The sequence below is a fragment of the Nothoprocta perdicaria genome, unplaced genomic scaffold (genome assembly GCF_003342845.1).
Source record: "Nothoprocta perdicaria isolate Ctin4 unplaced genomic scaffold, notPer1 scaffold_12, whole genome shotgun sequence".
Classification (NCBI taxonomy): domain Eukaryota; kingdom Metazoa; phylum Chordata; class Aves; order Tinamiformes; family Tinamidae; genus Nothoprocta; species Nothoprocta perdicaria.
In genome coordinates this window covers 8,466,708-8,488,288 of record NW_020454316.1, presented here as the reverse complement: position 1 = coordinate 8,488,288, position 21,581 = coordinate 8,466,708, and the positions used below count along the sequence as shown (strand labels likewise).

Sequence of the window (21,581 nt, the reverse complement as noted above, 5' to 3'; positions counted from 1 at the left end):
CCTTACACCAGCCTGACAAACTGTCACCTGCGTGAGCAAGTCTAACACAGATCCTGGTAGGCAAACAGGCTGGTGCAGTACATTCCCAGCACTCAAGTGCAACCTCCAGAATGGTTAACAAAATCAAGATGCAGCAATAGGATTTACCTTTTCCTCCATGACTGGCGATGACTGCAGTGACAAACATAACAGCCAAAACAGAGCAGCAACCGCACAAGAAGCGAGACAAAAAAACAACCATTAGAGAGCCAAGGTCATGCAAACGTGCAGCCCTCCGACGGCCACGGCGTGTCCGTGCCCCACACGGAACGGCAGACCCCGCTCCTCACCCCTCTCCAACGGCCAGAAACAACCCAACCCCAACACCTCTTGCACAACCATTTCTCCAAGTGACAGATGTACTCAGAGCACTCATGGGCTYATGGAAATATGCATCTATGGGGAATAACCACACAAAAGGCACCCAAGCACATCTAGGAATGAAAATGAACMAGTGGACACAGAGTCCTTGGAAGGCTGTAAGAAATGCATGTGTTTTCTCCCCACAACACACATCAGTGCTCCACAATGCACAAATRCAGGTGCTCATCCATACGCAGCTGCGTGGTGACACGGAAACTCACACCCAGCAATGCTTGTGCTAATACAAATAGACACACACACACACACACACAGGAACAGTGCAAAGCTCGAAATGAAGGAAAAAGCCTCGTTTCCCTGGGGTTGTTCATATAAATTCAGCTCGGAGCCTTGTCAGGGACTTTGATAGACATAACATGTCTGGCCTTTCTGTGCCATTTCTCTGGCACAGAGAAGCAACTGCTGATGAAAGCTTTTCTTTTTCCTTTATATACATTCTGTAAAAAGGCTCCAGAAGTCTTAATGTGATTTTATGTTCTCATTTTTAACTGCTTCAGAGTAAGAGCAGGATCTTTGAGATACCAATATGTTCTAGGCATGAGTTCTTCTGGCCAGAACCACAAAGTATCTAATTGTGGTGATGAAATAGCAACTTGACACTACTTCAAAAGACAAAACCTTTACTTTTTTCCTGGCAGAGATGGGACGGTGATCATGGATCAAGCATCAGTTGTTTCCCTTTTAGGTAAAACTTTTTCATTTTTGAAAAACAATTCTGCAGAGGAGGCATTTGCAGGAGATGAATTCTAGAATTCTGAAATCCTTGGACAAGGGGCTGAGAAAGGAGCTCCTCCAGACCTGTTCACAAGCCTCCTGACCCAATTCCYTATGAGTCAGATTCAGAACTGCATTGTAAAGCAGAGACATGCAGGAGAAAAACCAGGCGAGTCAGCCTGCCTGTGAGCTGAGCAGAAAATGTTCAAATCTGTGATCTTTCTGCCCCTGTGATGCTGTTAAAACTTTTCTGCCTACTGAATGTCTGTGGGGCTACCGTTACGTAGAGAGGTTCTCGCTAAGAACTAAAGAAATGGGAAAATGAACTTGCATATTACTTCAAACCAGGCTGTGTCATGTCTGCTCTGAAGCTCGCAGCTCTCCCAGTCCCTAACTGGGACACAAACAGCAGCAGGCTACAAATGCAGCTATCAGCAAAGCTATTCTTCCCCCTAACTGGCATTTCCCACCCACCTGGAAAGATCTGGCCTGTCTGTTCCCTCTCAGTCGCGGAGCGCTTAGCAACTCCTGCGCAGGCATCTCAGCAGAGCCCCACAGTGCTGGACTTCGAGTTGAATTTCTCGTTGTTAGGGAGCACAAGTATGTCACCAGCAGTGAATAAGTGATGGATTCTTTCCTAATCTAGCAGGGTCTCTTGCCTTCCATTCAAATCATGATGCTCTGGCAGAAAACAATGTGCTAGTCAGGGGATGAATATCAGGGCTGCAGGGGATCTGGCAGGAATCCCAGGCTATTTACCAAAGTTTCTGAAGACACATGGCTGCTACTGCTCCCTTCCTCCCCAAGCCTCTTTCATGGGGGGTGGCCTTCTCTCTCCCCTTCATTCATTTACAATACACAGCCAAAACTTTGGCAGTCTGGGTTTAGTCTGTTCCAGAGCAGTCTAATCCAGTGAAAGGAACCCAGAGCAGACAGAGGACCTCAGTTCTGGAGGTGGTGTTTGTTTTGGTTTGTTTTTTTCTTTTTTTAATCTCAGGACCTGAACATTCCTTTCAATTACATTACCTTGGAGGCAACTGGCACTCTGGTATTTAAACGTCACAGGCCTGAATACTAAATAGAAGGTACTATAATATCCTTGTTTATTTTTCCTTTATTCTTACCATCTCCTTTTGCTCTTGATKTCAAGTAATTTTACTCCATCTCTAAACTTTGCTCAATGCTCTTTTATTTTCCACCATTTCTCTCAGACACCACTGCTTGCTCTTCAAAAACCTCCATGGCTTTCTGTTTACCTATTTTTCCAATATTTTCCTGTCTTCTCCCATGCTGCCCTCATTGAATACTGACATACCTCCTTTTCTTAGCCTAATGCTCTCCAAAAATTTATTTTTGAATGAAGTTCATAGATATTAAGCAAGTGAAGTTCAGAGATACCAAGCAGGATCAATCAGACTTATAAGATGCCAGAGAGTGTAGTTAGCTGGTCATCTCTTCTGAGTATTCCTATGCTGCTGATACTGTACCTGTCTATTTTTAGACCAAGAGCTCCCACGGCTTGTGATCATTTGCAATCAGTGCGCAAAACTTTTTCACACTGATTGAGGCCATAAGCAGTTAAATAGTTAAAAAAGAACACGCAAGGAGATCAAAAAGATTGAGTTTCCTTCAGCACATTACTTGGTCAATATTGTTCCCCTAGGGACTCCTGTTTTAATCTTTCTGGGCATATATAGAAAGTTCCTTGCTTCTTCAAGCACAAAAATCACAAATATGTGTGACCAATGCTACTGCAACTTTTCTACCTCAAATTTGATCTAAGACAGTAAGAATTGATTTTACACAATGAAGTTCTTTCCTTCAGCCACCATTCTTTAAGCAAAGCCTAAACCTTACAGGTTCAGTGCTATGAAAATGAGGGGGAGGAAAATCACTTTCTTGAGTAGAAGGAGACTTGTTAAATGACTGACTCTGCAGAAATCTTCCCTTGAAGAATGAGGAGAAATTAACTATGAGCTACTGCATTTAAYTGCTCAGTTTTGTTGCCTTCTATCATGCAAACACATAAAGAGACACACACACACACAACTATTCTCTCTGCCATCTCCATTCATTTTATAAGCTATTTACATGCCTCCAGAAAATAAAAAACCCTTTTTTCCCCCCCCATAGGCTCCTAAGAATAGTAGCAGGGTGTAGCAAGTGTTACAAAGCCTAAGCCACAAWGCTCCTCTTCAGCAAGCCTTAGAAAACTTACCTACAAGTCATTACAAATAAGCTTTCAACTTCAATCCATGCCCACAGGAAAGTGTCCCTGGTTCTGRTTTCTTTTGCTCTCAAATAAGTGCACTCAGCTTTAAATTCCCTGGATGGCATACATTACATGAAGAGGTTATGGTCCTACCTTCTCCCAGGTACACTTCCCTCAGTTTGATTATTTCCACCAACTTGCTGCATCTTGGATCGTTCAATGTGTTCCACATAGGTCTGGATCATCTATGAAGGGGGAAATATCCATGAGTCAAACAGAAGACAAGAAAAGACTCCATTTCTGGTTTTGATTGATCTTCTCCAGCATCCATTTCTAATTCCCTTTTTTTGGCATGCATTCTTGTCTTTGCTATTTTTTAAGCAAGTGACTCAAGTGAATGTATTAATTGGACAGAAAACAGGGTCAAAAATGACAAAAGTTTAATACTGTAACAAGAGATTCACAAAATAGCGTAWCCAAAATAATGAAAAAATGCGTCCTTTAGAGTAGTAGGCAGTGGGAAAAGAGGTAGTGGAGCACTGTTTAGGAGTTTCAGAAGCTACAGTCATCACTGGTATTGTACAGCTCAACTCTTTTACATCATTTTACATATGAGCAAGAGTTTCTTTTCTTAGGGAAAAAAACGAGACGACAGCCTACCTCTGTGTGACGTTGGTGTAGAGCATTATATTCTTTCTTCATTTCAGATTCCCGTTCCTCCAGCCGTGAAACTACCAAGAAACAATTCCAACTGTTAGCTCACATACACATTAGACTCCCCAAAGAAATGAGAAGATTCCCAAAGTTTATATTTCAAAAGAGACACACTTTGTTCCTACTGCAAAATAGAGCAGCAGAATAATGCACATTATGGAATCTGATTTTCATTGCAAACTTAATTTGTGGTACCRATATGTTCCTAAGATGAGCACACCAAACAGTGTAATGAGAGTTCAGAAGCAGCAGACAACTGGTGCCCTACAAATATACTAATCTGATGACAGTTCAAATTATGTTTTTGTTGGGCTCCTCTAGCTATTTGGGGAACAAAAAATACTAAACAAAACACCAATTACTTCTGATGGGCATCTGAGAAACCAGGATCTGAAGCTTCACCAATGGCCCAACTAGCACAGCTGGAGAGCCTGGACGTACTTCATAGAGCAGAAACAATGTGGCCTCTACCAAATCAATGGTAGATGCCTCACATCCTTCAGATGGCTCACAAGGTCCTACCAGCATAAGCAATGGCTGGAGATTCCAGGCTTTGCATGTATTACTTCTAAATATATTAAAAAAAAAAAAAAAAAACCAAGAAATATTTCAGAGTAGCTGTACATATTCATAGGAAACCACCTATAGAATCATGACTGGTGCACAACATGGCTTACTCTGATCTGCATAGTTTTTGGTCTTCAGCTCCAGCTGTCGAGTCTGAAATTCAAGGTGTTCCACTTGGATTTGTAGTTCTTTCTTCTCCTGCTCCAATGCATCTTCAAACTCTATAAACTTCTAAATAGGGAGGAAGCAGAGAAAAAGTCAAGTGTAAGAACTATGCATGTTTTGCCTGTGAAATTTTTCTCTTCTCTCACAAAATATGAAAATTTAAGAGAATAAATTACACTACAGGAATTATGATTTTTTAAGTAACAGAAGTAGYAAAATAGCATTTAATAGAATGAACAGAAGCATTTAGCTGAACAGGAAGTTTTCTTAGAGAAAATAGTAACTGTATTTAGTGTATAATGATATATAAACTGTGGCCTAATACAAGTTACATGAGCGAAAGCAGTATTGCCCTCTCATATGCCAGGATGATTTCTGATTTAAGGACAAAAAAGATAAGCTCTTATCTACTTTCCAAAGCTTGGATCAGAGATGAGAAAGGTTAGAAAACAATGCAAATAAAGGCTAAGGGCTAAGGCTAGACAACTGATAAAGTTAAATGACAGAAATTATGTAATTTTCAATAAAAAGTGACTCTAAGGATTGCGTGTAACTTTAATGACTGAATCAACAGAAAATCCTCARAAGTCTTATTTATTTCCATAAATTGAACAGAAGCCTGAAGCAGCATGGAAACAGAGAAGACAAAAGGAATTTTTGCATTTTAATGAAACTGTGTGGGATGAGAATCCAGTGAGCTGCCCATTGGCCAGAAACCACTGAGTGCAGCCAAGTTGCTCAGGTCTTTTCTCCAACTAGTCCTTCCCCTCCTGCTTTGGGAGCCAGGAACAGGCGGGGAGCCCAAGGCAACCTCAGCTCCTGCAGACCATGAGCTGCCCCAGCACGAACTTGAGAAAGCCTCTGCAACAGTGGAATCAAAGGAATGAAAAGAAAAACAGGACAGAAAAATACCTCAACTCAGGTTTCCATAAAATTCCACTTTGAGCTTGAGAGTTTTAGCAATTCCTAACATTGGTTACTATCAGAGCAATAAGCAGCAGGTGAAAGAGCAAAGCATCCGAAACATTCAGTTTTGCAAAACCGGAGAGGATCCCTGCTGGTGTTACGTGACTGCTGATAAACTGCTGTTGCAGGAGCTTTCATGAAACATTCAAATCAAAAAGGATACCTGAAAAGTAAATACCAGCTCCAAATCTCTGAGTACATTTAAGTCAACGTAGTTCTTGGGTTACAATTGGACCTTTTTGTGCAAAATACTGTCCAACTGCAATAATGACACACAATCCACAGCGCACACACTCAGGTAACAGACTGGGTCTAATAGCATTAAGACAAAACTTCTTAGAAAAAAAGACATTTTCCTAAGAAAAAAAATCCACATTGTTCAAAAAATACATGGTGTTTGTTTCATTAATCACGAACATCCTCCCTACGTAAATCAAGTCTAAAATCCAATACAACCACACTTACAACGAAGCAGAACACTAAAACTATCTCATCGGTTTTACAACAAATCCTATCTTGGTCTTAAAAATAAATAAATTCCATGTGCTGAGCCTCATTACATTATTCCTACAGAGATAAATCTAAGGAAGCTAAAATCACTGCAATAGGTCTCCTCCTAGAGATTACACATGCATATAATCACACCATATGCTCTTTTTGCTCATTTTATGTATTTCTCAAAAAAAATAAATCAGTCCAGCTACGTCTTTTTTCAAACACAAGCCAGTTATCAAACAGGCTGAGTTGTCTGCACTAACTAGCCCAGTAATTAAAGCATAAATCTGTCCCCCTGAGCACTGGGAACAAGACTCGATACTYGAGCATTTGTGCAATTCTACAATAGAAATACGACTCTATGTCATGCGAGCTGCAGAGCCCATCAGATTACCTTGCCAGGCTCCCAATAGTCTTTTGCCTGCTTTGGAAAATGAGTTAGTTATGCACTAACGGGCTGTCAAACCTCATTAGGAAACTCAGGGCCCAGATTCAGAGCTGCAAAGCAAGAGAGGGAGGAGGAGGAAGAGAAGATGCCTTTAATCTTCCTTTAGGATGTTTTATAGAACAAGAGGAGGCCTCGGGAGGTAAGGCAGACCGTGAAGAGCAGCCAACAACTCAGCACTGCGCTTTACTCGGTCACACACTGGCTGCTTTTTAGTCTATTTGCAAAATAGACCTTACACTGGGTCTTGACACACACAGCATGCTGCGATTTCCTGTTAAAATAGTGAAAATTGGGGGAGAAAAAAGACAGCAACAATCTGCAATGRTGGAAAATACTGTAGAAAAAAAATAAGGCCACTCAGCAAAGCAGAGGACTCACCAGCTTCAGCAGTAAATGATCCATCTCTTTACATTCTGTAGTGCTATAAATCTGAGTAATTTTAATTTAGCAAAGTTAAATGGCATTGGATTGTACAAGTCAGATGCAGGGGAAACAATTTTTAGGCTAGATTCCCAGAGAAACAGAYGCAACAAAATGCACAGTAATTTTATCACTTTGATTTGTTAAAATTCTGCACATAAAACAGCATCAGCAATATTCCGCTGTAGCAGCAGGACGACGCATGAACATTTCCTGTTACTTTTAGTGGGAACAGCAATAACACAAGAGCCATCATTAAGGGCGAGAGCTTTGTCTTCTCTCTGTAAATAGCTGAAGGGCTACATCATTTATGATTCCTGCCCACTTTTGTTACTGCTCAGTAAATTCCTCTGAACAATGAGTCGGTTCTCATTCCTGCATTGCTGTATTTAAAGATATAAATACGTTTTAGCCATGTCTAATTTGCTGCACTCAGTGGTCTGCASTGCCTTAAATCTAATAGGGCTTTTATCTTTCCTTCCTCTGCACTCCARATTTATTACAAAAAGATTTTTTTTCCTGCTRTTCCTACTGCTGTTTTTCTAGAAATATTTCCTAGAATTATCAGGAATGCCAATACTCTTCTTCCACCATATTCTTAAAAGGATTTGACTCTGAGACTGTGTTTTTCATTAAATACTTTTTCATTAAATTCTAWGAGCCTACAAGGATGTAGGTTTTAGTAAGTATGATTTTCTCTTAAATATCAATAAAACATTGAAACAGTCACTAGTAAGTGTCCAACAATCTGCTTTACGGCTATTGCAAAGGCATCCTACAGAATCACTATGTCACTGAAGAAAAGAGAAGAAGAAAACACAGCCAACACCACTGCACTGAGCAACAGCCCTAGAGAAGCAGCAGCTTAACTTGCTCTGTTTGGAAGTCTGCTTCCAACCAACAGAAAAGCTGTTTTCCCGGGATAATCTCCATCTCCTCTCAGGGGTTTGCTGGAAGCACTCTGTGCTAAAGCTCTGTTGACGAACCTTTTTAATTATAGCCCTGGTCTAAATCCCTGTCACTTCTCCCTTGTTCAGCTTTCACTCTCTTAGATTTTGAACTGGCCTCGGTTTGCTAGATCTCCATTCAGGAGCATCACACCCAAGGCGGGTAGGAATTACACTTTCAAGTGACAATTAAAAAAAAAGAACATTAAAAAAAATCCAAAATATTTCAGATTTCTTGACAGTAAATTAGGAAGAAAAGGGAGGYACAAACAAATTTATGCGCACTATGTAGGTCATCTTTAATAGGATTCGTGGATTTTCTRCTGTTACTTTGGTTTAATTTAGAGAAATTCAGAGATTAAGTTTGGGCATCAGGAAGGGCCCGTGGCTGCAAGCAAGGAAAAGTGAAGCTCCATGGAGGTGGCTGCATCCCTCAACAGCCTGGGGGAAGAAGCGTTTCGTGCAGGAGCATTGCTAAGCAGGGCACACTCCCAGCAAGGACAAGGCTCAGGATGCATCAGCACCTCCTCTCGGTTTGCACGGGATGAGGGAGCTCCCATGAGGGCATCCAGGCRAGCCCTAGTTTTTCCCTTCCTTTCCCCAATGGGTCAGACATTTCATGTAACATCCATGGAAGGACGYGGCAGAGATGGAAATGACCTTGCTCAGCGACACAAGCGAATCCACAAGCGGTGCCAGGTGTTTGGGAACGGGCACTCCAGGTGTATTTGCATTACTCTCCTGTGAAAAGCAGTCTCTAGAGGTGGCTTCGGTGAAAGTAACTTGCCAGCTGCCTCCCCTGGCGCCCAGGAAGCCCCGCTATTGCACAGGGCTCTGTGCACCGGCTCCTGCTTTCGTACGTTATCAAAAACACTTGCACTGACGCAGGGAAAATAAACAGAAAACACAAATTAAATAAAACTTCTTTTAATAAACAGCCTTGTAGGGGTGGTTAAACTCTAAAAAACAAGCACATATTACTGAGTGAAACACAGCTTGAGGGCACAACTAATTTGAAGGTTTTCCAGTCATAATATTTACAAAGAGCACCAAAAGCAGTTACCACAAGAAACAAATACCTCAGTTTTACTGTTTCTTCATTAGTGTTTTCATCAAAGCTAGTACACAGCCAGTCCTACCTAGGTGCTAGAGGCAGATGCACAAAGATGAAGCTTCTCATCTCTGGGGCAGCTAACAAAAAAAAAGCAGCATGGGGCTTCATAAGCAAAAAGAAACTACTCATATAAATCACAGCTGTACCCATGGCCTTAGAACAACCTCCAAAGGTTTAYGGAAAGCAGATATTAAGAGACTACTCTTGCTTCATTGTAAGTCTAACCATGAAAGGGGGAAAAAAAGTGAATAAAAGAATTAAGTCTAGTCTTACAGTCTTCAAAAGACAGATTTAAAAAATGAAATAGCTTAAAAAGAAATGTCAAGAAATTAAAATAGCCAATGMATTAAAAAACTGAAAAGCAAATTTGCTGAATGCATTCCTTCATTTTAGAGCTAAGGAAGAAAAAGCAGCAAGCTCTGGCTAGGCAACACGGGCAGGACTTGCTGCCATGGGCTGCCCTTCATTTTGCAGAGTCAGGTGCTGTGATCGATTTTCTCCCGTTGCTGCACGGCAAGGAGCTCAGATCTGACACAAACCTCAGCAAGTTTACAACTCCCAGCTGTATTTCTACAGAGATGGAGCAAAGACATTTAGAGACTGGGAACAAGGAGCACTAGATAGCCAGGCTTTCCACAGCTTTAGAATTTTTTAGAGAACATTTGCACATGCTTTTGAAGAATAATTTGTGAACTGAGGCTATTGCCTCAAAGGGAATTGGGAGGTTTGCTTTAATGATACTGCAAACCAAAAGTTATGCCGGAAGGAAAACACTAAACTGTGCTTGGCAATTACTTCACTTCCCCTGCAGAACTCTCAGTTCCACCCTCCTTATCCAAACCAATCAATTCKGACATCTGCTATTTTAACAAGTCTGAAACTAATCATGCTTAATCGTTCACTCCCTTTCTGAACACCAGCAGCCTCGAATTCAGCAAACAAAGGCACCAACAAACACAACACTGCTAGATTTATCGGTGYTTGAAAACAGCTCCCACATAAAAAGCAAAGAGTAGAATTTATCTAAAAATGCCAAATAATACTCATGAAGCATCATGACTTGTTCAGCTGCACTCATGAGATTCTGAGTTATGTTAAATCTTTTTCAGCAAAGAAAAGGCATTGAAGAGGTCATCCCACAGTGCAGTACAGTAGGTCATATTCAGAACCCATGCTACCGTGTTTCTTCACTTTACAGAGATGAGCAGTAAGAAAAAGCAGAGTTTTTTATACTGTTAATCACGCAAGTGATCTAAGAATGCCAGATGAAGAGACCACTATATATAAAAATTAATCACATGGATTTCTTTCCACTAAATTCTATCCTCAGATTTAAATCAGGATAACTGGTTTGTAATAATCCAGGATTAAATTATGACAACCAATGACACACACTACTACATAAAAGGAAAATATCTAGCTTAAACTCATCTTAAGGCAAAAGAATGACTTTTCCTCAGACAACCAGCTGTACGATGCAGACCACTTTGCTTCCTGCCTTTACTGGATTTGCAAAGGAAGAAAATGACTAAATATAGTAACATATAATCAGATACCATCATATGGCATCAGAAGGATATCAAGCAAAGAGCTAGAGTTGCATACACACACACACACACACACACACATATATATATACACACACACACAAAACATTATATGGCCTTAATCTGACTGGCTGGTAGTGCAGGCAAGAGCACAGGTCACTAAAGGGAATATTAGAGGCTTAGTCCCAAGCCCTCCTTTGCTGGTCGGAGCCAGCAGGATTGTGGGGGCAAAAGTAGCAAAACCAGATGTATTTTACAACTCCAAGGAAGAAAATCATGTAAATTAAATAATCACACTACTAAGTTTATTAATAGTACATTATTCTAATTAGCTATAATTTTCATTTCAGTCAATTCAAAAGCAGGATGCCGATCAATTAACATCATCTCTGACCTCCAATAAAGCTGACATGAAATTTATTAGTAAAATCGTCAAAACATAGGAGAAATGGAAAAAAAATGACAATGATTATATTATATGAATAATATTTCAGAACAAAAGATGCTGTGGAGTAAAGAGGAGGTACAAAATGAAAGGATGTATTATTACAGGGATTCTTCACAAAAGTCTTGTGAGCAATCTGGTATTTTCATTGGTAAATATGGCTAAATATAACGCAAAGCGTGCGACTGAAGTCTTGCAGATCACCCATGAACAGGAGCTGCTGTCACTGCCACAGGGAATCAGAATAGCACAGAAGCAGGAGATGGGGGTCACCAGGAAGACCAGGGTGACAGCAAACCCGAGCAATGCAAACACAAGGTCATRCACACAGAGGCAGAAATGCCTCCTATAACGAGCAGGCCTGAGAGGAGGGAGCTGATCACAGAACGATTTCTTCATCCGACCTCAGGACGACGTGCTGAGGGCCACGTGCGAGYGCAGCCAGGGGAAGGCAGGCAGGAGATGGATGAGCAGCTGCTCCGCCGGCAGCCGAGCGCCGCACACTGCACAGGGCCAGGCTAATAAAGGGCAACAGCCCACAGAGAAACCTCAGCGTGATGACTTCAAAAAGGCAACGGGAGACGAGGATGCTCCCAGGAGGCACAAACACGCACGCCGCAGCACGAAGCGCTGGCAAAACGCATCCGGAAAAGCAGCCACAGTCCAGCCACAGAACACGGAACGATCCCCATGAAGAGCCGGTGCGGCAAAGGGTGACTCAAATAACACAGGGATGGGAGGACTTGATAAACCGAGAAGTGGTCGAGTTAAGGTCTATGCTGGCACAAGAACAAACAGTGAAAATAGGCCACAAAAAAAAAAAAAAAAAAATTTAGAAGAATTTTCTTGTTCTTTTGGAAGAGCAAGAAGCAAGATATTTAATTAGTTTGACAACAAAGCTTGATATACAACATAATGCAGTTGCCTCCAATTTAAAGGGCCTGGACATGATGACTCAGAAAGTCCTTTTCGGAATTCTGCTCCTAGGGTTTTAATTAAGAGTGGGTGTCTTTCCAAGAATGCTGGAGACAAAACAGTTACAAATGCACTGCAGGATGACCACCCGAGACTCTGTGCAGAAAGACGTTAGCAGGGGTCTAGAGGAAATCAATCCAGAAAGTGCCTGAGGCTGTAAAACAGTATCATTTTTTATACATGTGTGTATATACATATATATACACATACACACACATATATACACACACATACATACTTCAAAATTAATAGTATCATGTATATGTGTGTATAAACTGATAAAACACAGAAAGAGAAAATCAATAACAATGAAAAATGGAACCATATTGATGGAACGACTTTTTTAGAAAAGGAAAAAGCCAAAATTATGTATGGCTAATAATGTAAACTTAGTGAGCATTAAAAATTAGTTCCTGTTCTACAAAGGATTAAAAAAAAAAAAAAAAGGCACAACAACAACAAAAATCTTTATATTGTGAAAATAACAGGACCACATTTTTTTTTAGTGTGGCCGTAACACTGGAGAATTGACTTGTTCAAGAAAAACCTATGAAGCATTACAGGAATAAGAAGCAGCTGCCATAGCCATCTTTCTTTCACCATCTATTTCTCTCAATGCCTTTTTCATCCCTATTCCATGAACCTCTCATTCATCCTAAATGAAAGGATGTTCCTAGCAGAAAAACTATGTATGTGTCATATTGTACTGTACCTTCATGCTTTAAAGTCTAAAAGAAAAAGTATCTTTTTCTTACAAAAGAATATCAGATCTTTGTTAGAAATAATCCTGAGGAGTCTCAGGTGCATGGCACTGTGGTCAATCTAGTAATACTTATTTTCTGAAATGCTCAGCAGATGTACCTCTCCACTTCTGCTATAGTGTCTTGATATAATACAACACTTCAGCTTCCAAAGCAGGAGTTTAAGATCAGAATGCAATTAAAGATATGACTACTTCATTTCTCAGAGAGCATCAGAACTAGACTACATAAGCTCAAATCCAGATCATTTAGAAAAAGGACAAGAGAAATTCTTCACTACATCTAATAAATATTAGGGGTTACTTCACAACAACAACAAAAAAAWATCTATTCCACATAATTCTGGGAAGAATATTACAGCTTAGCAATGATTAATGCAGTGAAATAGGGAGTCCCAGAGAGTGACAGTCAACCCACCATAAAACATAAAACTCCTTAAGATTTCCTAAGAAAAATCCTGCTTATCGCGTTTCAAAACACGACTGAGCTCTGAAACTTCTCACCCTGTGTGATTTTTAGCTCTGATGCTCTGAAATACAGTCTGCCGTTTCCTAAGTAACATTGGCAGAGACCATGCATCGTGAGTGAAACAAATTAAATGCTGAGATCACCAAACTCTTCTATATTTTACCACCACGGGTGGCTTTACAACAAACACCCAAAACCCTTCAAATACCCTTCTCAAAAAGCCTATCACTTCTGGTGATACGCAAGTAAAGCAGTCTCTGGACATGCAGAAAGAGAGCAGACTAGCTGTTGATTTTCCCCACCGATGCACAACCTCAGCTGAAAGCACAGTCTAGGTTAGAACTGAAGCCACCCTCAACCAAGAGGAGGACAGATGAAAGGACAGCCCTGCACGCATCTGCTCGTTCTTACACAGCAGTCAGGAAGAGCTGCAAAGGGGGTGCAGGTCGCAGTCCAGCCTAGGAGGCTCGCAGGTGCACTGGGAGCAACAAACCCACTGTTTTGGGGCACTCGGTGCAGTCAAGCACCAAGCAGGTTCCACCGCGGTCGTGAGGAGAGGGTCCAGCTGGCGGCTCAGACGTCCCTTCATCCCTGAGGAGGTGCCATCTGAGCAGCACTGCCCCAGTAACTGCRGGCCCAGGCAGGAGAAAGCAACATCAAACTGTAACAGGGAAAGGGAATGGGAAAAGAACAAGTTCTTTTGCCTAGGACAGCCAATGGTTTTTCTGAAGTGTCCCAAAAGGATCTAGGTTGTTCAGTTTTGCCAGAGGCAGTCACAAAAATAATGAAGAATATAAATAAAAAATAATGTGGAAAAAATAATGGATGACAGGAAAAAAGGAGCATGCCAGACCTGATAGCTCTTCTCTCTCTTCCTCWGGTGAGAAGAAAGCTGGACCATGAAGCAAACTGCTTATTTTCATCAAGAGGGGAAAAAAAGAGAAAAACAAAACACACACCAAAATATATTTGGGGACTGCAATTCAGGTTATGTAAGTATAGCCTATTGTGGGGAAACCTCACCATTGCCTCAGGTAACTAACATCAGGAAAATTATTTTCAGATTGTTCTTTAAATAATGGTTCATACTGTTCATGCACACTGGTTTTAATTTTTAATAACATGCTGCTGTTTATGAATATTAATAACCACCATAAGCATGGGCGACAAAGAGGATYAGTATGAAGGATCTATATTTGGACATAGATACTTTCCTCCAAGAATAACAAGAACCATGTAAGATTACCAAAGGGTTATGTCCCCAGATTGATGGGCTCAATTACATTTTGAAAGCCTGACTGCTCTAAAGTAAGCATTTAATATATCATACGGTCCACGTCTATTGCTGTCACAAATTATTAAAACCGGTAAACTTCAAAAGTCATTTAAATTATTCATATAAGTGTAGATTTCCAACAATTTCTTAGAAAAAAATCAAAATATCTAATTAGGTGTTTTTAACAAGTGATTTCCCATAATTGTTTGTCAAACATCAGCATCTCTAAAATGCTAAAAAGAGAAAAATCCATACAGTTTTTGCACAGTAAAAATACCTGCACACAAACTCTTTATGAGGAGGAGATCAAAACAGAAGAAGGAAAGACATCCTTCTACAGCTACGAGAGCATTTTCAGTTCCGCCCAACCCCAAAGCATCATATCTGGTGTTTTAACTTTTGGTGTGAATTTGATTTGCTTGCTACCTATATAGTTTATCCAATATTATATTGGAACATTCACTCAGAAACTTAAAAATAGACTTTCTCTGTCTATCCACCCCCCTATCCCCAGGCTGTAGAATAATTTGATTCGTAGTGACATTTTATTTGCCCACGTGTCTCTGTGAGCAAACTATTACTCTTATGCCCTTTGGTATATGCGACCAAATGGGTTTCTCACCAGCAGCAGGACACATCTCTTCTCCATCTCCCTGCACCACAAATCCAGAGCTGGCCACTATGTCACTGAGAAAGACTCAGCGGGAGGCAAGGACCCAGGAATAGACCAGCACAGTCTGTATTTTGCAAGCTGCTGCACTGCTGTCAAGCTGGGTTTAATTCACTCTGCTGTTCCAGATACATGCTCTATCAAGCATCTACTCATTTTATAATTTCTGATGATGTGCACAAGGAAGGATGTAAACAGAAAGGCCAGACTGCCCTTCCTAATACTAATATGATTCTGTGGGGGAGGAAGGGAGCAGCTCCTGCTCTTGAACCCTTGCAGATGGTCTTTTGCCACCTGCCACTTTAGGAGCAGGGAGCTGCCGAAAAGGAATCAGTTTAAAGCTACAGCAAATATTTCTTAAACTTGAAGCAGTTCTCAACCCCCACAGGTTATAAAGAGAAAAGGCATCATAAGAATATAGAGGCAGATCTTGCATACAGGCAATTGTTAATTAAGTCTGCATATGCATGATTGCTAGCTACTCRTAAATAGACACAGGGGAAAGGATCCACCTGAAAGGCAAAGCCTTTTGTTATCTGCTATCTGCTACTCCTGCATGTTTTTCTCCTTTAATGCTATGACATCATCATCAGGCTGCAGAAATGCCCATCAATCAGCTCTTCATGGGGTCAGGTTTCAGGGTGGGGAAAGAGAAAGCGCCTTCCCAGACCARAAGGTTCATTTTGCAGACATAGAAGAGAGAAAGCAAAAAAGGAAAGAGTGTCCATAGTAAGAAGAGCAAGTACTTGAGCACAAAGCATCACTTCTACAACCCTTCCTCTCACTAAGCAGGATTAGCCTAAGAGGGAGAGACACTATCCAAAGCATCCCTTAATGAACTAGGGAGGCCAGGCTTCTAAAGGCCTCCAGATATTTAAAATGCAGATAGGAGATAGTGAACTTGCACTATAGACAATGTGCTTAAGTTTCCTTTAGGTATCTTAAGCCACATGGAAATTTGTAACAGCTACAATGCTACCATTTCCTGAAAGGATCATTTCTTTCCAAAATGGTTTTCAAACAGAACTCTAGAGGCAAATTGTTTTTAAATGCAAAACAAAAATGGGCACAGCAAGTCATAAAGGCAAAGCGATGGCCATGGCAACATACTTCAGAAGACAGAGAAGTTGCTGCTTTGTGGAATTGGGGTAGGATGGCACSCATGTACCTAGAAAAAATGAGTCCCCAGTGGCAATGCCAGCAAAAGCAGATCTTTTTCAGGAAAGCACCAGAGCAAACACATTCACAGAGACACCTCGAGGCCAAGCTGTCACAGACGGACTACTGGGAACCTCTGAGTCCTGCAGCAAGCCCCACGTCACTGWGCAACCAGGCAGCACAGGCACGTTCCCGGTCCTCAGGCTGGTTCTGACAGGGCTTTGGAGACAGGTCGGTACTCACAGCTTCAACGGGTACGTTACAGGACAATGCACCAGCGCCTCCACTCTCCACAGGGGTTTGAACCTTGTCCCGAGAGCTGAACAGGGAAGCCCAAAATAACTCGGATGCACGTAGTGTTAAACACACCCTTTCTACTCCTCAGGCTCGSAAACAGCCCCTCCACCACAGGCAGAGCAGCCATTACTGAGAAGGAACAGCCACTTCTACAGGGACAGGGACTTCTCTAGCGCTTTTCCAACGGAGATTGCTTCTAGGCATTGCATTACCTCAGTGCTGAATGCAAAGCACAAAAGCTTTCATTAGCAAGTCAGACATACTAACTAGCATAAAGAACTTAATTTTATGCTATGTGCATGCATATATTAAATTAACATTCAGTTTAAAACTTCCAATGAGCACTAACTGATGTTGCAAGTCATCGATTAGTTGTAGATTGCACCTCGCATTAACACACTCCGGCTTCTCCAGACAGTCACGACCTTTCCCTCGTGATAATTAAATCTCACTGCAAGTGGCCGTCATGTTACAGGAGGCCAGAGGGCCAGCTCCACACCTGCAGCTCCGCGTTGCTCCTCTGGCTTCCAAGGGGCAATTCTAATGTAAACCAATCAATCCTGAGCTTTCCTAGTCCACAATAGCTTTTAAATATATTGATACTTGCACACTAATCCAAGAATTACAGCCCAAATGTGACTAACACTTTTCAGAAAATGGTACCTAAAACACATAGGTGTCCAAATTTAGTAGCAGTGGTTTTCTTCAGGAGAAGAATACAGAAGATTAGAAAAGAGTTTTACATAAAATAAGTAGCTAACAGCAGACAAAAAAGAAACTGTTATTGTTGTTTTCCCCACAGGGATTTTCAATTGCTATTCCCTAGCTCTTTTCTCATCTAGTCACAACACTCCCCATGCTCCTTTTGAGTAGCTGCGAGGACCACCTGGTCATGATTACGGTGGTAAATCATTACCTTCGTTTCCTTAAGGGATAAAGCTACAAACAACAAATAAGCAACAAGATGCATTACGATACAGCACCACAAACAGCATACCGTACATGAAGCAATTACCATATATTAATAAACAATACGAAACAAACGGAAGAAAACAGAAACATCAAAGATTTGATACAAGCTCCTATAACAAACTGCTTGGAGGTCAAGGTAAACTGAAACCCCAAAATCACAGGGACTGACAGCACTGGCTCATTTTAATTAACTTCCATTTTCAGTCTATTCATCTCAGTACTTGTTCTGGCTTATTTTAGGACAAGTAGAAAATCTTGAGTCACTCCGCAGCCACGGCATTGAGAAAGTGCCATTTAGCTTCTGGCAAACACTGCTTTAAAGGATAACCTATATAGGCTACTTAAAGAAAGAGACAGAAACCCAGCGAGAAAGAAACCTTCCTTTTAGAACAGTTAGCAGAGCAAGATGAGAGCTGTTAATAGCAGTCCTAATTTAATAAAACGTACCAGAGAGTCCCATTTGGGCACAACAATTTCTTCATAAACATGTACCAGGCAAGATTTATTGGCTCTGCAGTAGTGACTAACAACAGAATACAATGCACCTTTTAATGCCCCACAACAATGCCCACTTGCGGTTTTAGTCAATTTTATATTAATAAACTAAAATAAAGGAAAGAGAACTTGGGCCATTTGACAATATTACACATAAAAGTTCCGTTTCTCATGTTCATCTCCCAACACCCCCGTATCATTGCGATTCTTATCGCTGCAAGTTACATAGAGAGAGAAGTGACCRCTGGGAATAAACCCAGTTCCCAGAGGAGGATCCTCCCATTTAAAGCAGCAGGGCAGAGGCTGGAGCTAAGGCACAGCACAAAGCTGAGCCTGCAGAGGAAGCAGGATGGACCTTCCCTCCTCACCATGGGCACTGCTACATAGCAGCAATACATGGGGCTCCTGTGAAAACCGTGGTTTCTTTTTCCTGTTTTGTATTTTTGATTAGTTTGGTTTGCAATTTACAAAAGGAAAGATTATCTGCAATACATAAGGAGTTGATGAGTCTTTCCAAGAGTCCAATTCTGATTTAGTAAACAGTAATTAACAGAATAGCTTTGATTTCAAGAAGAATATAAGTATTCTTGTTTCTTAATAATTACACAGTAGAACCTTCTGAGCTTAAAGAGGAGGAGGATACTTAAGTCTATGAAAGCTGGAGCTAGTCACCTGAGCTAGAACTATTCAAATTTTTAATCCCAAATTCTACTTATCATTAAACTAATAATTATGGAGGTGCAGCTCTGTATGTATTGTAGTCTAAAAGCAGCATTTTTAGTCTTTCGCTCTCTCCTAATCTAAAATATGGCAAAAAAAAAAAAAAAACAAGATGACTTCAGGTTAAGAGACAGTTTTTACGTAACTGTGTAAAGAAACAAGGATGATGTGGCAGGGGATGAAATTTTCCCACCATCAGTCCTTAATGCCAGCTCATGGGCTGTTGCTTCAGGAGGCCAGAGAGCAAACCCTGTGGTTCACAAGGCTCATTTATATCTAGGGAAACGCTCTTGATTTCAGCAGGGACAAGCAAACGTACAAGTGGCCAGGAAAGATGCTACCTCCCTTCTCTCCTGTGGCTGCTGCCAAGTCTGGACAACCCAAGGGTTTCCCTTTTCTTTCCATCGGGGGAATCTTTCATGATCCGCTTTCAGATGCCCCTCCAGACGGGCAGCAGGGCCCTCTGTCAGCGCGTCCATGAAAGCAGAGCCATGTATTTGGAAACTGCAGGCTCTAACGTGAGATACTGTGGTGTTAAGGCTCAGGGTAAAATAAGACTTCACCAAGGCAGCCTTGGTAAAATAAGATTCAAAAATTCAGATGCCAAACCCTATAAAACCTGTTTTTTTGCTCCAAATAAACCGTTTACCATTGGGATTTGAAAACCTGCACTAGGCCACTACAGTGAAACCGGGCACCGTGACCAAGCCAGGTTAAGCCCACCACGGAGAGTAAACAGCATTTTTAAAGTATGTTTTTCCACCACAAGCCATCCGCATTTCCGGCGGTCATTCGGGGCTAAATCGGACGAATTCGGGAAAATACGGGTTTTTCCGCCCGCTCTTTCCGCCCCGCTCGGAGGGCAGCGGCACCTGCGGGCGGCTCGGCCGCTTCCCGGCTCCCGGGGATGCGGTAACCGCTGATGCCCGAAGCGGGGCCTGCGCCGGCACCCGCCGGCCCCGCCCGGACCCTCGCCGCAGCGCCGGGCCGGGCCCCCCCCGGGAAGGAGCGGACGAGGCCGCGCGGGGGAGCCGCTCGGTCGCTACGGCCCGAGGCGGCGCAGGGGCCGCGCGAGGGGCGGCCGGGGGAGGCCCCGCGGGGGAGGCCCCGCCGCGCAGGCCCCGCCGCGCGCACAAGATGGTCGCTGCGGGGCCGGCGGCGGCGGCGGGCGCTGCTCACCTCCTCGGCCTGCTTGCGCAGCGCCTTCTCGCGCTCGTACTGCGTGAGCAGCTGCTCGTTGTCCTCCCGCAGCAGCTCCAGCTCCACCTCGTGCTCCTGGTTGTCGGTGAGCACCGAGTCCAGGTTCTCCAGCACCGTCACCACGAGCGGCATCAGCTCCTTCACCACCTCCTCGTCGTAGCAGTGGATGAGCCGCTCGAACTCGCGGTAGATGCTGTTGGCCAGGCCCGACACGCGCTCCGACATGACGGAGCCCGAGCAGTAGTCGTCGCCCGGGTACCCCCCCACGCCGCCATCGTCCAGCTGGATCTCCAGCATCGTGCCGGCCTGCGAGGGCACCGCGAGCCGCCGCCGCCGCCCGCTCTGCTCCGCGCTGCGCCCCGCCCCTGCGCCAAGGCTCCGCCCCCTGCGCGGAGCCCCGCCCCTGCGCCAAGGCTCCGCCCCCTGCGCGGAGCCCCGCCCCCTGCGCGGAGCCCCGCCAATGGGCGCCAAGGCTGCGCGTCACGCGTCGCCCCGCCCCGGCGCGGTGCCCGGGCTGCGGGGGACGCGCGTGTCGGGGTCCGCGGAGCAGCCCCGCCGCCAGCGCACGGCTCCGCCGGCGGGCTGCAGTCACTGCGCTGCTGCGGAGCCAGCTCGCTGCGGGCATCGGAGCAGCGAATGCCGCTTCTGCCGTGTACCCGGCCCATTCGCTCGTCCCAATTGACATCCAAGCCCAGGTCTGCACCGCTGAGCAAAAGAGCTGACTAATTCAATGCAAACAGTCACCGCAGGTTTGGTTACGGGAAACACTAATGACCACGGCCTTCAGCACAAAGGGCACAATRAAACAGCCCTCATCTATTTAAAACTTCTAAATTCGCCATCTAGCAGAAAACACATGAAGCAGACCTGCAYGTTTCCTCCCAGTGCCTGTGAAAATCAGGGCCCTCCTTCACATCCACACAGCAGTGCAGTAGATATTACAGCAGTAGTTACAGTATCTAGTTCAATTCAGATAATTACATTTCCAAGATCAAGGTAGCCATAGTCACGACAGTGAAAGCAGAGAATTTCACTGCAATGAAAGCAGAGCCATTAAGATAGGGACAAGGGAACAGCTRAAACCAGGGGTCAAAAGTCACCATTTTAAGTCCTCAGAAAGCAAGAAAAAATAATGCAGCACCTGAGCCTTTGAAAGCAGCAGCACAATCAGAGAGATTAATCAATAGATTGCTATAAGCAGCAGCATCCTCTGGAAAGCAACAAACTGCCAGGAACCAGAGGCAGCCTCCAGCACTTGGAGCACATACTATAAAAATGCAGCCTGAGATTCAAATAATACTCATTCACCTGAATGAACACCTATATGAATACTCTAAATAGGGTCATTTTCTATCATTAATAGTGAGTGTATTTTTGTATGGAAGAAGCATTGAAACTCCAAGTATGAGCCACAG

At 43.0% G+C, this 21,581-nt stretch overlaps 1 protein-coding gene across 11 annotated transcripts in view; it reads right to left on the bottom strand.

The window, feature by feature from the left end:
• Nucleotides 1-20,463, bottom strand: part of MAPK8IP3 (mitogen-activated protein kinase 8 interacting protein 3) — a 56,449-nt gene extending 35,986 nt beyond the window's left edge. For 8 of the 11 annotated variants that reach the window (XM_026053991.1, XM_026053994.1, XM_026053998.1 and 5 more), the window contains exons 1-4: nt 20,146-20,463; nt 4,738-4,858; nt 4,007-4,077; nt 3,500-3,591 (exon numbers count right to left, since the gene is read on the bottom strand). In XM_026053991.1, coding sequence (XP_025909776.1) covers nt 3,500-3,591; nt 4,007-4,077; nt 4,738-4,858; nt 20,146-20,463 — 602 coding nt within the window. Of the gene's footprint in view, nt 1-147; nt 172-3,499; nt 3,592-4,006; nt 4,078-4,737; nt 4,859-20,145 lie in introns of all 11 variants that reach the window. The other 3 variants (XM_026053990.1, XM_026053997.1, XM_026053996.1) reach the window with 2 other exon arrangements.
• Between the last annotated feature and the right edge of the window lie 1,118 nt (nt 20,464-21,581).